Source organism: Oncorhynchus kisutch, linkage group LG8 (assembly GCF_002021735.2).
Source record: "Oncorhynchus kisutch isolate 150728-3 linkage group LG8, Okis_V2, whole genome shotgun sequence".
Lineage (NCBI taxonomy): Eukaryota > Metazoa > Chordata > Actinopteri > Salmoniformes > Salmonidae > Oncorhynchus > Oncorhynchus kisutch.
Window position 1 is genome coordinate 26,026,449 of NC_034181.2, and position 12,822 is coordinate 26,039,270.

Sequence of the window (12,822 nt, forward strand, 5' to 3'; positions counted from 1 at the left end):
CTGGTGTAGATTTAGCAATAAAAAATAAATAAAGTGCTTCTGTTAAATCAACTTCCTGTCTGAGGTATAAAAAAAACTATCACAACAAAATCAAGCCAAAATAACCACAAAAACTTGACGCCATTCAGAGTTCCTGGATACAATACTCACACACACTATTTACAGTCCGGGGTGTGTTTATACAATACTCACACACACTATTTACAGTCTGGGGTGTGTTTATACAATACTCACACACACTATTTACAGTCTGGGGTTGTTTCTACAATACTCACTCACACACACTATTTACAGTCTGGGGTGTGTTTATACAATACTCACACACACACTATTTACAGTCTGGGGTGTGTTTATACAATACTCACACACACTATTTACAGTCTGGGGTGTGTTTATACTATATACACACAAGTTGGGAGTGTTTATTGGGGTCTTCCTTTATGTGTTATCCTCACATATAGATAGGTCATAATCTCCACAAGACTTACTCACATATAGATAGGTCATAATCTCCACAAGACTTGCTCACATATAGATAGGTCATAATCTCCACAAGGCTTACTCACATATAGATAGGTCATAATCTCCACAAGACTTGCTCACATATAGATAGGTCATAATCTCCACAAGGCTTACTCACATATAGATAGGTCATAATCTCCACAAGACTTGCTCACATATAGATAGGTCATAATCTCCACAAGGCTTGCTAGATCCCACATAGCAGAGTTGGGAATAGTACAAGAGTGTCATGGAATCTGTTCAGAATCCACCTGTGGGCTTGGACCTGTGGGCTTGGACCTGTGGGCTTGAACCTGTGGGCTTGCAGCTTATTTGTGGCAGTAATATGCCTCGGGGTGTTCAGTCAAGAAGAAGAAAAGGGTAAATCTCCAGAGGGGCTCTGGTTAGAAGTTTTTCCTAGACACAGATCTAGGATCAGCTTAGGTCACCCTCCCCAATCATAACCATTAGGGCGAAAACACAATACTGAACTTAGATCTGCATCAAGAGGGAACTTTATCCTACAGCTCAGCTAGGAGCTCTATATTAACACACACATACACAAACACACACACACACACATACAAATACACAAACACACACTCACGCTATACCAGTGCCTATCCGAGCGCACAGAGCGTAAGCAGTAGGAGCCATGTGATAGGCTGAGAGGTGTGGGCTGAGCTGGGTGGGTAGATCGTCCAGCGCTCGCGGTGGGGGTGGAGACTCTCCATGTCCTTCAGGGCGCTGAATGCCGTTGCCGTGAAGTTAGCGTCCCCGGTGGTCAGGAGGTCAAACACACACGAGTGGAAATAAATATCCTGCACCTCAAGCTGCTCCCTGCAGCGTGCCCGCGCACCCTCCATACTGAACCCATGGGGGGCGCTGTAGGGAGCCGTGTGGGAGTGTGTGTGTGAGGACTGGCCCTGGCCGTGTGGCTGTTGGAGCTGTAAGCCCAGGGCTGGATGTGGTAGAGGGAGAGGCAGGGGCAGGTGACCCCCCCGGTCGATGCGTTCCGAGGTGGGACATCCATTCAGGCAGAGCTGCAGGTCCTGCGTAGCGTCGTAGGCATGGGCCATCTCCTCCGGGATGCGCACCGCCAGGGTCAGGTAGCGCCCCAGCTGCCGTACGATAACCGTCACGCCGATGTAGCTGGCATGCAGCTCCACGTGGCGACCGGGGCTATGCTCCGAGATCCACAGCGCTTGTACCTTCCCGGTAGAGTCACCGTTATTCCCGTTAAGGTTATGGTCAGGGGCCCCACTGCTCACGGTACCGTCTACGAAGGCAGCGGGCAGGTCATCTGTTACTGCCTGGTAAACACGCTGGTCTGTACACTCCTCAAAGGGCTTGAATATGACGGTGATCTGTGGACACACCAACGTCATAAAATGACCAGGCACACAATAACTTTGATCTTTGTATGAAACAGGTTAAAACAGGTTTGCCAGACACTTTATAATATCTTATGAAGTTAATCTTGCAATCCAAACACAGCAAGGATACTGGCCTGCCAACTTGTTTAATTCGAACCCCCCATTCTAGGCAGCAAAGAGAACACTGACTGCACACTGACATTCAATACTAATGTGGCAAGAAAAATGATGTGAGCCCTTTGGAATTACCTGGATTTTTGCATAAATTGGTCATCAAATTTGATCTGATCTTCATCTATGTCACAACAATAGACAAACACAGTGTGCTTAAACTAATAACACACAAATTATTGTATTTTTCTTGTCTATATTGAATACATAATTTAAACATTCACAGTGTAGGTTGGAAAAAGTATGTGAACCCCGAGGCTAATGACTTCTCCAAAAGCTAATTGGAGTCAGGAGTCAGTCAGCTAACCTGGAGTCCAATCAATGAGACGAGATTGGAGTTGTTGGTTAGAGCAGCCCTGCCCTATAAAAAACACTCACAACAGTTTAGTTTGCTATTCAGAAGAAGCATTGCCTGATGTGAACCATGCCTCGAACAAAAGAGATCGCAGAAGACTTAATAAGATTAAGAATAGTTGACTTGCATAAAGCTGGAAAGGGTTACAAAACTATCTCTAAAAGCCTTGATGTTCATCAGTCCACGGTAAGACAAATGGTCTATAAATGGAGGAAGTTCAGCACTGTTGCTACTCTCCCTAGGAGTGGCCGTCCTGCAAAGATGACTGCAAGAATACAGCACAGAATGCTCACTGAGGTTAAGAAGAATCCTAGAGTGTCAGCTAAAGACTTACAGAAATCTCTAGAAGATGTTAACATCTCTGTTGACGAGTCTACAATACACAAAACACTAAACAAGAATGGTGTTCATGGGAGGACACCGGAAGAAGCCACTGCTGTCAAAAAAAAACATTGCTGCACGTCTGAAGTTTGCAAAAGTGCACCTGGATGTTCCACAGCGCTATTGGACAAATATTCTCTGGACAGATTAAACTACAGTTGAGTTGTTTGGAAGGAACACACAGCACTATGTGTGGAGGAAAAGAGGCACAGCACACCAACATCAAAACCTAGGGCTGCTTTGCTGCCTCAGGGCCTGGACAGCTTGCTCTCATCGACGGAAAAATGAATTCCCAAGTTTATCAAGACATTTTGCAGGAGACAATGTAAAAACATACAGGTATATCCAAAGGGTTCACATACTTTTTCTTGCCACTGTACACTGTGTACAAACATTAAGGACACCTGCTCTTTCCATGACATAGACTGACCAGGTGAATCCAGGTTAAAGCTATGATCCCTTATTGATGTCACTTGTTAAATCAATTTCAATCAGTGTAGATGAAAGGGAGGAGACAGGTTAAAGAAGGATTTTAAACCTTTAGACAATTGAGACCTGGATTGTGTATGTGTGTCATTGAGAGGGTGAATGGGGCAAGATAAAATATTTAAGTGCCTTTGAACAGGGTATGGTAGTAGGTGCCAGGTGCACCGGTTTGTGTCAAGAACTGCAACACTGCTGGGTTTTTCACGCTCAGCAGTTTCCGTGTGGAGGCCAACATGGGCCAGCATCCCTGTAGAATGCTTTCTACACCTTGTAGAGTCCATGCCCCGACGAATTGAGGCTGTTCTGAGGGCAAAAAGGGGGTGTGCAACTTAATATTAGGAAGGTGTCCTTAATGTGTTGAACACTCATTGTAAAATACTACAATATTCCCCAACTTTCAGCCTGCGAGACGAATTTGGACTGAGGGTGATTTTATTTGGCCCCCCAAGTTTTCTCAGCAAAAGATAGAAAATATACAGTACCAGTCAAAAGTTTGGACTATTTTTACTATTTTCTACATTGTAGAGTAATAGTGAAGACATCAAAACTAGTAACCAAAAAAGTGTTAAACAAATATATTTTATAATTGAGATTCTTCAAAGTAGCAACCCTTTGCTTTGGTGACAGCTTTGCACACTCTTGTTATTCTCTGAAATCATATTTGTCAGAGGAGTCAGTCCAACTCTATTTTACACAAACACACACATGCGCACACACAAACTCATTAAACAATATATATATTTTACCTTTATTTAACTAGGCAAGTTAGTTTAAGAACACATTCTTATTTTCATTGACAGCCTAGGAACAGTGGGGTAACTGCCTTGTTCAGGGGCAGAACAACACATTTTTACCTTGTCAGCTCAGGGATTCATTCTTGCAACCTTTCGGTTACTAGTCCAACGCTCGAACCACTAGGCTACCTGTCGCTACACTCATGCCCTTAACTCTCCACAGAATACATTTTAGCGATGACCAAATGACTTTTGAACCAGTCATGATTAGCAGACACAGCTAAGCAAACACACCCAGGATGAGGGATGGCAGACCCAGTGGCATGGTGGTTTTTATTTATTTATTTATATTTTTTAAGGGGTGGAACAGCTTAATATTGTGGAAAGAATGTTGCTTCCATCAATGTAATTGTCTGCATCATTTCCAATCCCCCATATATTTTTGGGGTAAATATATATATCCATATACATACACGCATGCATACATACATATACACATATATACATACACATACCTATATAGACATACATACGTTTTTTTATTTTAAATATACCTTTATTATTCCCTGAAAACCCTACCACCCTTCCCCCAATTGGAGTAAACCAATAAACACTGAAGCTTCTACCTTCAGTTTATACATCTTATACACATTTTACAGACACAATCTATTTTACAAGTTATATTTTCTTTGTTTTTAGTCCTTCCTCTATTTCTGATGTCCATCCAGTTTGATTTCTATTGGTAACTGTGCTATTTCACAAAGGATCTGAACCTGTATACATTTTACAGATCCCGTATGCTTGACATTGGTTATCTTGTTGTTAGTCCCACCCTTCAGCTCCATTCAACCCCTCCCATCTATCTCTCAACATCATCCATTTTGGATTTCTATTTGCCATATATTTTTCAACTGTGCAGTGATGCTTCACAAAATTATTGAACCTTTCTATTCTCATAGCTTCTACAGATTGTAAATTAAAAATATATTTTTTTGCTCAAATAATAATTAGATTATTGATTGATTGATTGACTATGGCTTTTCAAATCACCCAGTATTGCTATCTGCAGCGTTTAGTTCTAGGCAAATGTTGCAATTCTTCAGCCATTCCTGGACCTGTGACCCAAAACGAGCTACAAATGGACAATACCAAAATAAATGATCTAATGACTCTGCCTCCTCACAGCAAAATCTGCAGAGCTGGGAAGATTGTATCCCCCATAAATATAACATTCTATTGGTTGCAAGAATTTTGTATCGTAATTTAAATTGAAAAAAGTTTTGAATCCGGCGTTGTTTTGCGTATCAATTCATAAACCATGTGCCATGGAATGGGTACATCCAAAATCTCTTCCCAACTATTTAACAATTTATATGGCACAGCTGTCTGTTTTTTGGTCCTTACATGAAATTGGTATATGTTTTTATTTATCACACTTTTCTTCAATCATTTATGTCCTGTAATACAGGGCCGACATACCAGTTCCTTCCTTTTTTCCCCTCCTACTTGCCTCTTCCATTTTTGTGGTAGTGCTGCAATTAGTTGGTTGTAATTTTGGGTAGAGCAGACATTTCCATATGTCTGTGTTAGCTGCATGTGTGACATAACTCCACCAGTCCTATTTATGAGATCATTCACTAAAATTATACCTTTTTTAAACATTTCTTCAAAAAATATGTTTTTTTTTTAATCAATTAGTATATTTGAGTTTAACCACTGTTCTGTCTTTTCAGGTGGATTAAACTGAAATTGCAACCAACTTTCTAAGGCTTGTTTAAAAAATAACAATATTTTGGAGATTATTTCCTTTTCAAACAATCGAAAGTGAGCAGGTGTAATCTGAACAAAGGGAAAAAGGCCATTCTTGAACATAGGATGAGACATTCTTACAAATTTACTAGAGAACCAGTTTGGATTTAAGTGGAATGGTGTTAGCCAGGTCCTTCTATCTACAAGGCTGTGGCCATAGCCACACAGTCATAGGGTTAGCATTAGCATGAATGACTGCTTTGTCCAGTTGTCAGAGATGAGGTCTGGGCAGCCATTAGGCCTGTTGCAGGCATAGTCACACATCAATGGGTGTGTGTGTATGTCTGTGTGCTAATAATTCTGACTAATAGCGAGCCCTGACACAGGGTCAGAGCAGCAGCAGTATAACTATCACCTGGATGGGCGGGGGGAATGCATGGCCGCTTGGCCACCACAGAGATGCCTTTGTGAGGCACAAAACGGATTTACTGATGTCTAAAAACACTCTCAGCCTCTGTGTGTGTGTGTGTGTGTGTGTGTGTGTGTGTGTGTGTGTGTGTGTGTGTGCGTGCGTGCGTGCATGTGTGCGTATGTATTTTGTCATTTATGGTATGGTGCCCTTCACTCTCGACAGTAACCTGCTTCAGGCCATATGTGTGTGAAAGTTCTTGAGCCCACTGCTGACATACACACACATATACACACACAGTGGTTCCTTTCACGCGCCGCTCATTCCAGGGTATTAGGGGTCATGCTATAAGCAGCTATTAGTTAAGTTAGGATTCCAACACCACGTTAGTCACGTGTTGGTCACAAGACTCAACTGTTTGCTCTGCTCTCCTCGCACCTGTGAGTGAGATTGTGTGTGTGTGTGTGTTTTCTGCCTCTGCTTCAGCTGCACAGCTCTTCATACCAAACAGCTTGTTTATTCTGTACGCCAAACTCAACCTCTTTTCTTCTGTCCCAGCCTTCACTGTATCCTACATCCTCACAACACTGCTGCTTCAGTGGAGAGCTGGGTCAGAACAGCCATCTATCAGAGGTCTTACAGAGGGAATCGCTCCGTCCTCTAGAGCAGGGTCTGTTCTGTGAGTTTCATACCTTTACTCTACTACAACATGGAACATGCTCCACATAATACTTTTAGTACATGTATTTTTGTTTTATATTGAAACAAAACAATCTTCCTGTATCTATAAGTGTATTGCTTTCTACTTTGTGGACGGTCACCCTTTCTGAAGTATGTAGGAAGGAGTTTTTATATATACATACAGTAATGATCTCCCCTCACCTTATTGGTCGCCGTGGCGCTGGATCCCGTTACCACTGGAACGTTGGTCACCTGCACGGACAAGTAGTCGTTGTCAATAAGCGGCCACGCCCCCTCCACCTTGCAGGTCTGGAAGCTGTCCTTAAACGTCCGCAGGTGGGGGTCCCCGAACAGCCCGCAGAACAGGTACCCTGGCGGCGTGTGAGTGTGTGTGTGAGGGTGTGTGTGAGCATGCTGGGTGCGGCTGTGGTAGTTGCAGGGCTCTGATTGCATCTCGGGGTGTGTGGAGGAGGTGGGCCCGTCACGGGAGCAATTTCTCTGGGTCATGAGGTCTGAGATGCCCAGGACAGCAGAGTGGAAGACCAGGTTGCCCCTGCAGGACTTGGCTGTCCTCTGGGTGCAGGCGCTGTAGGACCTCAGAGCCTTACAGAACTCTACGTCAAAGCCATCCAGCGCTGGGGTTAGGTGAGACGTCAGGGACACAAAGTCTGTGGTGCACTTCTGGATATGACACTGAGGGGTGGCCACCTGGCAATGACCTGGAGAAAGACACACATACTAACTGTCAGTACTATAGTACAACTACAAGAGTATTACAGTTCTATTATGACAGCACTAATACAATACCAGAGCCCTGGCAGGGTAGCAATACCATATCTATGGAGGAGGCTTTGATCTCTATGGCACAAATAAACACACACAACACTACTGGCCTGTTCAGATTAGACCAATAAAGCAGAGAAATAACAGGCTACAGTGTGTGTGTGTGTGTGTGTGTGTGTGTGTGTGTGTGTGTGTGTGTGTGTGTGTGTGTGTGTGTGTGTGTGTGTGTGTGTGTGTGTGTGTGTGTGTGTGTGTGTGTGTGTACAGAAACACCACTTTATGACTTTTATAAACCAGAACAAAGAGCAGCGCTGAGAGACTGACACAGAGACTTGCAGACCTTCCCACAGAGCCAGAGATAAGACTGAGCTAGAGAGTGAAAGAATAACAGATCACACACATCCACATCTGATAACTGTTACATAATATTCTATGCTGCCTGATGAAGCTTGTCATTCTCCAGACTGCCATGTTTATGATATTGCCTCAAAATAATGCCCTCACATGGGAAAGAAAACTCCAGAGTGCATCTTTAAGAGACACCATCATGAAGAAGTACTAAAAGCTGCGGGTGGCCACAGACCGCAGTGTGTTAGCCAACTCTATGATCTAGAAGTTCTTCCGAGCTCTCAGTGTCAGGCTGGAGTCTGCAGTGACCTCTGCCCCCGGCCTCAAGCCAATGGAGGAAAAGAAAACACGTTGGAATGATTCACTGATTACATCTATACAGCAGTAAAGGCCATCTAGAGATGGTTCAGCCAGCGATAATGTTTTCCTATGTAGTGCAGCATCTTGGTCAATGTACTGCAGCAGTAGTTCATATAGGCTTGGAAAAGAGAGGCCTGTTAAGGCTTAGAGAAGAGGGAGAGAGAAAGAAGAGATAAAAGGAGAAGATGCCAGGCCTAATGCATCAGCCACAGTGAGCTCCTATTAGATTAGGCCAGAGGCTCTCTAATGCGTACACACACACACACTTACTTATAACTATCTCTGAGAGAATACTGGCTCTGCTTCCGCTGCCAACAACACACACTGTCAGAGCTCACCTGATTATGGCATGATTTACTAACAGACACCAGTACACCAGGGGTTGGAATCATTCCATTCTCAGTAGAACCCCTATTTATTTTGTACCGTTCCAGTGTTCCAACCAGCATTACAAAGTTCTGAACCGTTTCCAACCAAACAAAAGTAACTGTTCATTGTATCCCGGGGAATCAACATAGTTTCTACATTTAGCTCATTCATTTACCACCCACCAATTAGCATGGATAAAGCATCTTGCTATGGAACGGGTAAGCTAGTTGTTTACATGTATGATGGCCAGATAAGTGCAGGCACGAGATGTGATTGAAATTCCACGGGTGGGGAGAGAGCAGGAGAAAGCGGTGGACATGGAGGGGGTTTGTGTTGAAGCACTGAGCATGATGATGGGTAGGAATGTGTTTAGGCTATTACTATCATCATAACTCCAATCATCTACATAATGATATACACACACCAGGAATATTATTTGGAACAAAAAATGCAATTATTTACAGTTTCTCAAGATTTGAACAGTTCTGTTCTGAACCACTCGAGATCACTTTCTATGTTCTGTTCTGGTTAAAACCCCTGCAGCAAACACACACACACACACAACATAAGGCCTATTCTCACACACGTCATACAGAACTTATGCTAACAATAGGCCTAGTTCCCATGGTGCAAACAGTGGTAACGCAAACACACCCATGGTTATCCTGGTATGAATGCCCTGAACCATAAGATGAAGGGATAACAGAAAGAAGAAGAATGTTTGCATAAAACCAACGCTCTCATTCTCTCAGGACTGTGTGGTGAGAGGGTTGTGTGTGTGTGTTAGTACCCGGGCCAACCAGGTGGTGGCAGCAGTGTGCTGAGTATTAGAGGGGGGTACACAACATAACACGTCCAACTCACACTCCGGATCAGAATCTCCCTTCATTGTGTTAAATACTAACACTAGTCCTCAACAAACACACACACACACACGCACACACACACGAGAGTTACTCACAGATACAGTGAACAACTAAAAAGTTTAATTCTCAGGCACTGTAGGTCTCCAGTGCTTTCTGATCACACAGGTCTTTCTGATCACACAGGTCTTTGTGCAGTGAGTCTAGTCTGAACATACTGATAACTGTGACTGACTGTGGCACAATACACAGCTGCTCTGGCCTCCGCTTCAGAGACACTCACTTACGTTTCAGTCCCCTCTCTCTCTCTCTCTCTCTTACACACACAGGGCTGAATAACGGTAAATAGTGTGGACGGCTGGTGGTAACGACGCTGCAATATAATATCAGGATCAGAAGTGATAGCTCTCTGGCTGGTCTGGTGCATCCGGTGGTGATGAGCACCATGAGACAGCTGTGGAGCCTTGTTACCAGTAAGCAAGATACACACCACACTAGCAGCACAATAAGACACAGACCAGCTAGCTACACACACCATCAACACACAGACCAGTAAGCAACACACCACACCATCAACACACAGACCAGTAACACACAGTCACAGACCACACACCATCAGCTGAATAACCCACAGACCAAGTTTTGTTACAAGCTAGCTACACACACCAACAACACTTCTAAAACACACCAAGTCACTGTTTCTTCTCAATAATTGTTGTTTTGTTTTTGTATATATCTCCTCGTTGCAACATCTGACATCCCCAATGAGACAGGACATGCTGATAAATTAAAAGTGTGAATCAGTTAAATGGAATTATACTGTCAATGGTGTTTTATGGTGTCATGAACAAACTTACAAAAGTGAAATAGGACCTTCTAAATAGATTAGATGATTTTAAATTGTAATTCTTATTGGCAGGGAGCATCAGAGTGCTTTTCATGCTTATCAACCAGTCCTCATCCTCCTACTGTAGAGAACTGTACACAGACAGTGTCATGTCCAGCTGTCTGGGACCGTGTTAAACTAATTATCTGCTGCACACACTCACACCACACACACAGTCATTGAGCACGAGTTGCACAGCAGGTCTGGGGGACATCCAGATTGGTGGTGGGTTGTCGCAGTGCCAGCCCAGAACATGGCTCTCTGTATGGGCACAACTGCCAGCTAGCACCGGGATACTGAGGCCAACCCAGACTCTATATGACGACTTCAAGTAGCCTAGCCTACTAGCACCCAAAGTGCTTTCCTCTGGTATTGAAGTCTATTCTACTTTATTACATCGTTTTGATTATATTATATTTCTCTATATCCTAGATGTTCTGTATGATTGTATTCTGTTATATTCTATTCTAGATTATATAGTTATATTTATTTCTATTTTTACCTTTATTGATATAAGTAATTAAATTAACAACAAATTATTATTTGCACTGTCACAATATGGTTCTATTCCAGAGTCTCCATGTGGTCCTATTATATTCTACTATTTCCTTTGTGTATTAAAAGTACAAGTAAAGCTATAATTTTGTAACATAATTGTACACATTTATAATTTTCATTCCAAATATTATTATTATAAAACTCTATCATTTAAAAAATGTGTCAACAATAATCTGTTAGCCTGTCTGCCGAGGACCTGCCACCAAGACATCTGCATAGCCACCCTTCCCTTTCTCTATCAGCCATTAGCGTCCCACGGCAGAGACACCGCGGGAGGAACTCTGGAGAGACCTTTTAACTGCTGCGTTACTGCGGTCCGCAGGAGAGAGAAAGAGAGGCACTATCAAACAATAACACGAAGAGGACAGATACACTCCCATAGGCACAGGCCTATAGGATATACACACTATTAGACTCCCCTCAAACCACATGGAAGACTCATTCCAATCCCACTAGGCACACACTGGTTGAATCAACGTGGTTTGAACCAACGTGGAATAGACGATGAATTGACGTTTATGCCCAGTGGGACATTCTAAGTTGTGTCATTATTAACTGGTTATTAATTCTTCATTAGCCTATAACTGTTATGGCACATTCGCAGCGCTCGAGCTGAAGTGAACGGCGTACAGGGTACTAGGTCCCGATTTAGGCTACCGAGAATGAACAACATCCGAAGTAATATAGTTACCACCTCTGTGAGCCCCGTAGCAGAGAGCAAGGAGCAGCACCAGCAACGGCCGCAGGCGGGGGACCCTCGGTGGGGATGCGAGGCGCTCAGCCCCGCGGTAACAACATCCGGCTCTCCCCATCCCCGTCCATACAGGGCCAGGAGGGAAGAGGGGACAGACAGCCACGGGGGAGAGGCGTGAGGGGCGGCGGAGCGGTTTCCGAGAAGTCAGGCCTCTGCTCTCCTTCTCCCTCCCTCTGTTCTCCTTCTCCTCCTCGAGTGCGCAGGGGCATTAAAGCGCAGCTGCTCCGCGGAATGCGATCCGTTAGGGCGGTGGAAAGGAAAGGAGAGGAAAAGGGAAAAACTAAGTTGCGATATAAAAATACAAGTCCATCCAGCAACATAAACACTTTCACTCATTCGTCCCCTGTGACAAATTTCCTTCCCAGACACCGCAGTGTGTCTCTAGCAGCTTATTCCGTCCTGACTGAGTTGAGTGTTGTTGTAGCTATCAACCTCGGCTCCCCTGTCTCTGTCTCTCTCTACCTCACCTCAGAATCCTACCCCTCTCCTCTCTGTTCCTCAGATCTATGGGAGAGACCTAAGGACACTGCTGACCTGCAAACGACTAACTAAAATATAAAACGAACCCTTACTTTAACCAAACCCTTAACCCTTACCGTAACCTAATTTTAACCGATTCTGAAATTAAATATCAATTTGCAGGTCTGGAGTGTCCATATAGCCTTTTCCCAGATGGATACCACAGATGATCCATTGTTGACCAGAGGCTCAAGTGGCCACTCTAATAATGAAAAGAAATGTATTTAAAAAGGCAGTCGGGAGGAGGCAAGATCAGTTGGAACCATTCTAGCCAATGAGAGGACAGATACGCGTGTGAAAACGGGCAAGACTCCGATATGAGTGTTTTTTTTAAATCAAAGTTGCCGGGATGTCACGTGTTCTACTTATATCAGTAAACTCGTAATAAGCTAAGTATTACGACATTTATATTATTTTAAATAAGCCTCACGTATCAAATAAGCCATTCAAATTTTCGTTAACCCTATTCGACACTCTCATGACCTCCCATACACAAACTCTTCGCTTGGTGAGCGAAAAAATAAAATAAAAATCGCCAC

At 43.5% G+C, this 12,822-nt stretch overlaps 1 protein-coding gene across 2 annotated transcripts; it reads right to left on the bottom strand.

The window, feature by feature from the left end:
* Positions 1-137: 137 nt before the first annotated feature.
* On the bottom strand, positions 138-12,497 carry LOC109895998 (RGM domain family member B-like). 2 transcript variants are annotated; one of them, XM_020490163.2, is made up of 3 exons: positions 11,705-12,497; positions 7,045-7,562; positions 138-1,868 (listed from the first exon to the last, which is right to left on the bottom strand). In XM_020490163.2, exons 1-3 carry the CDS (start codon positions 11,820-11,822, stop codon positions 1,122-1,124), a joined length of 1,383 nt encoding a protein of 460 aa, XP_020345752.2. In that variant the 5' UTR covers positions 11,823-12,497; the 3' UTR covers positions 138-1,121. The 2 variants fall into 2 exon arrangements, with proteins under 2 accessions (XP_020345752.2, XP_020345751.2); XM_020490162.2 differs by having other exon boundaries at positions 11,702-12,497.
* Between the last annotated feature and the right edge of the window lie 325 nt (positions 12,498-12,822).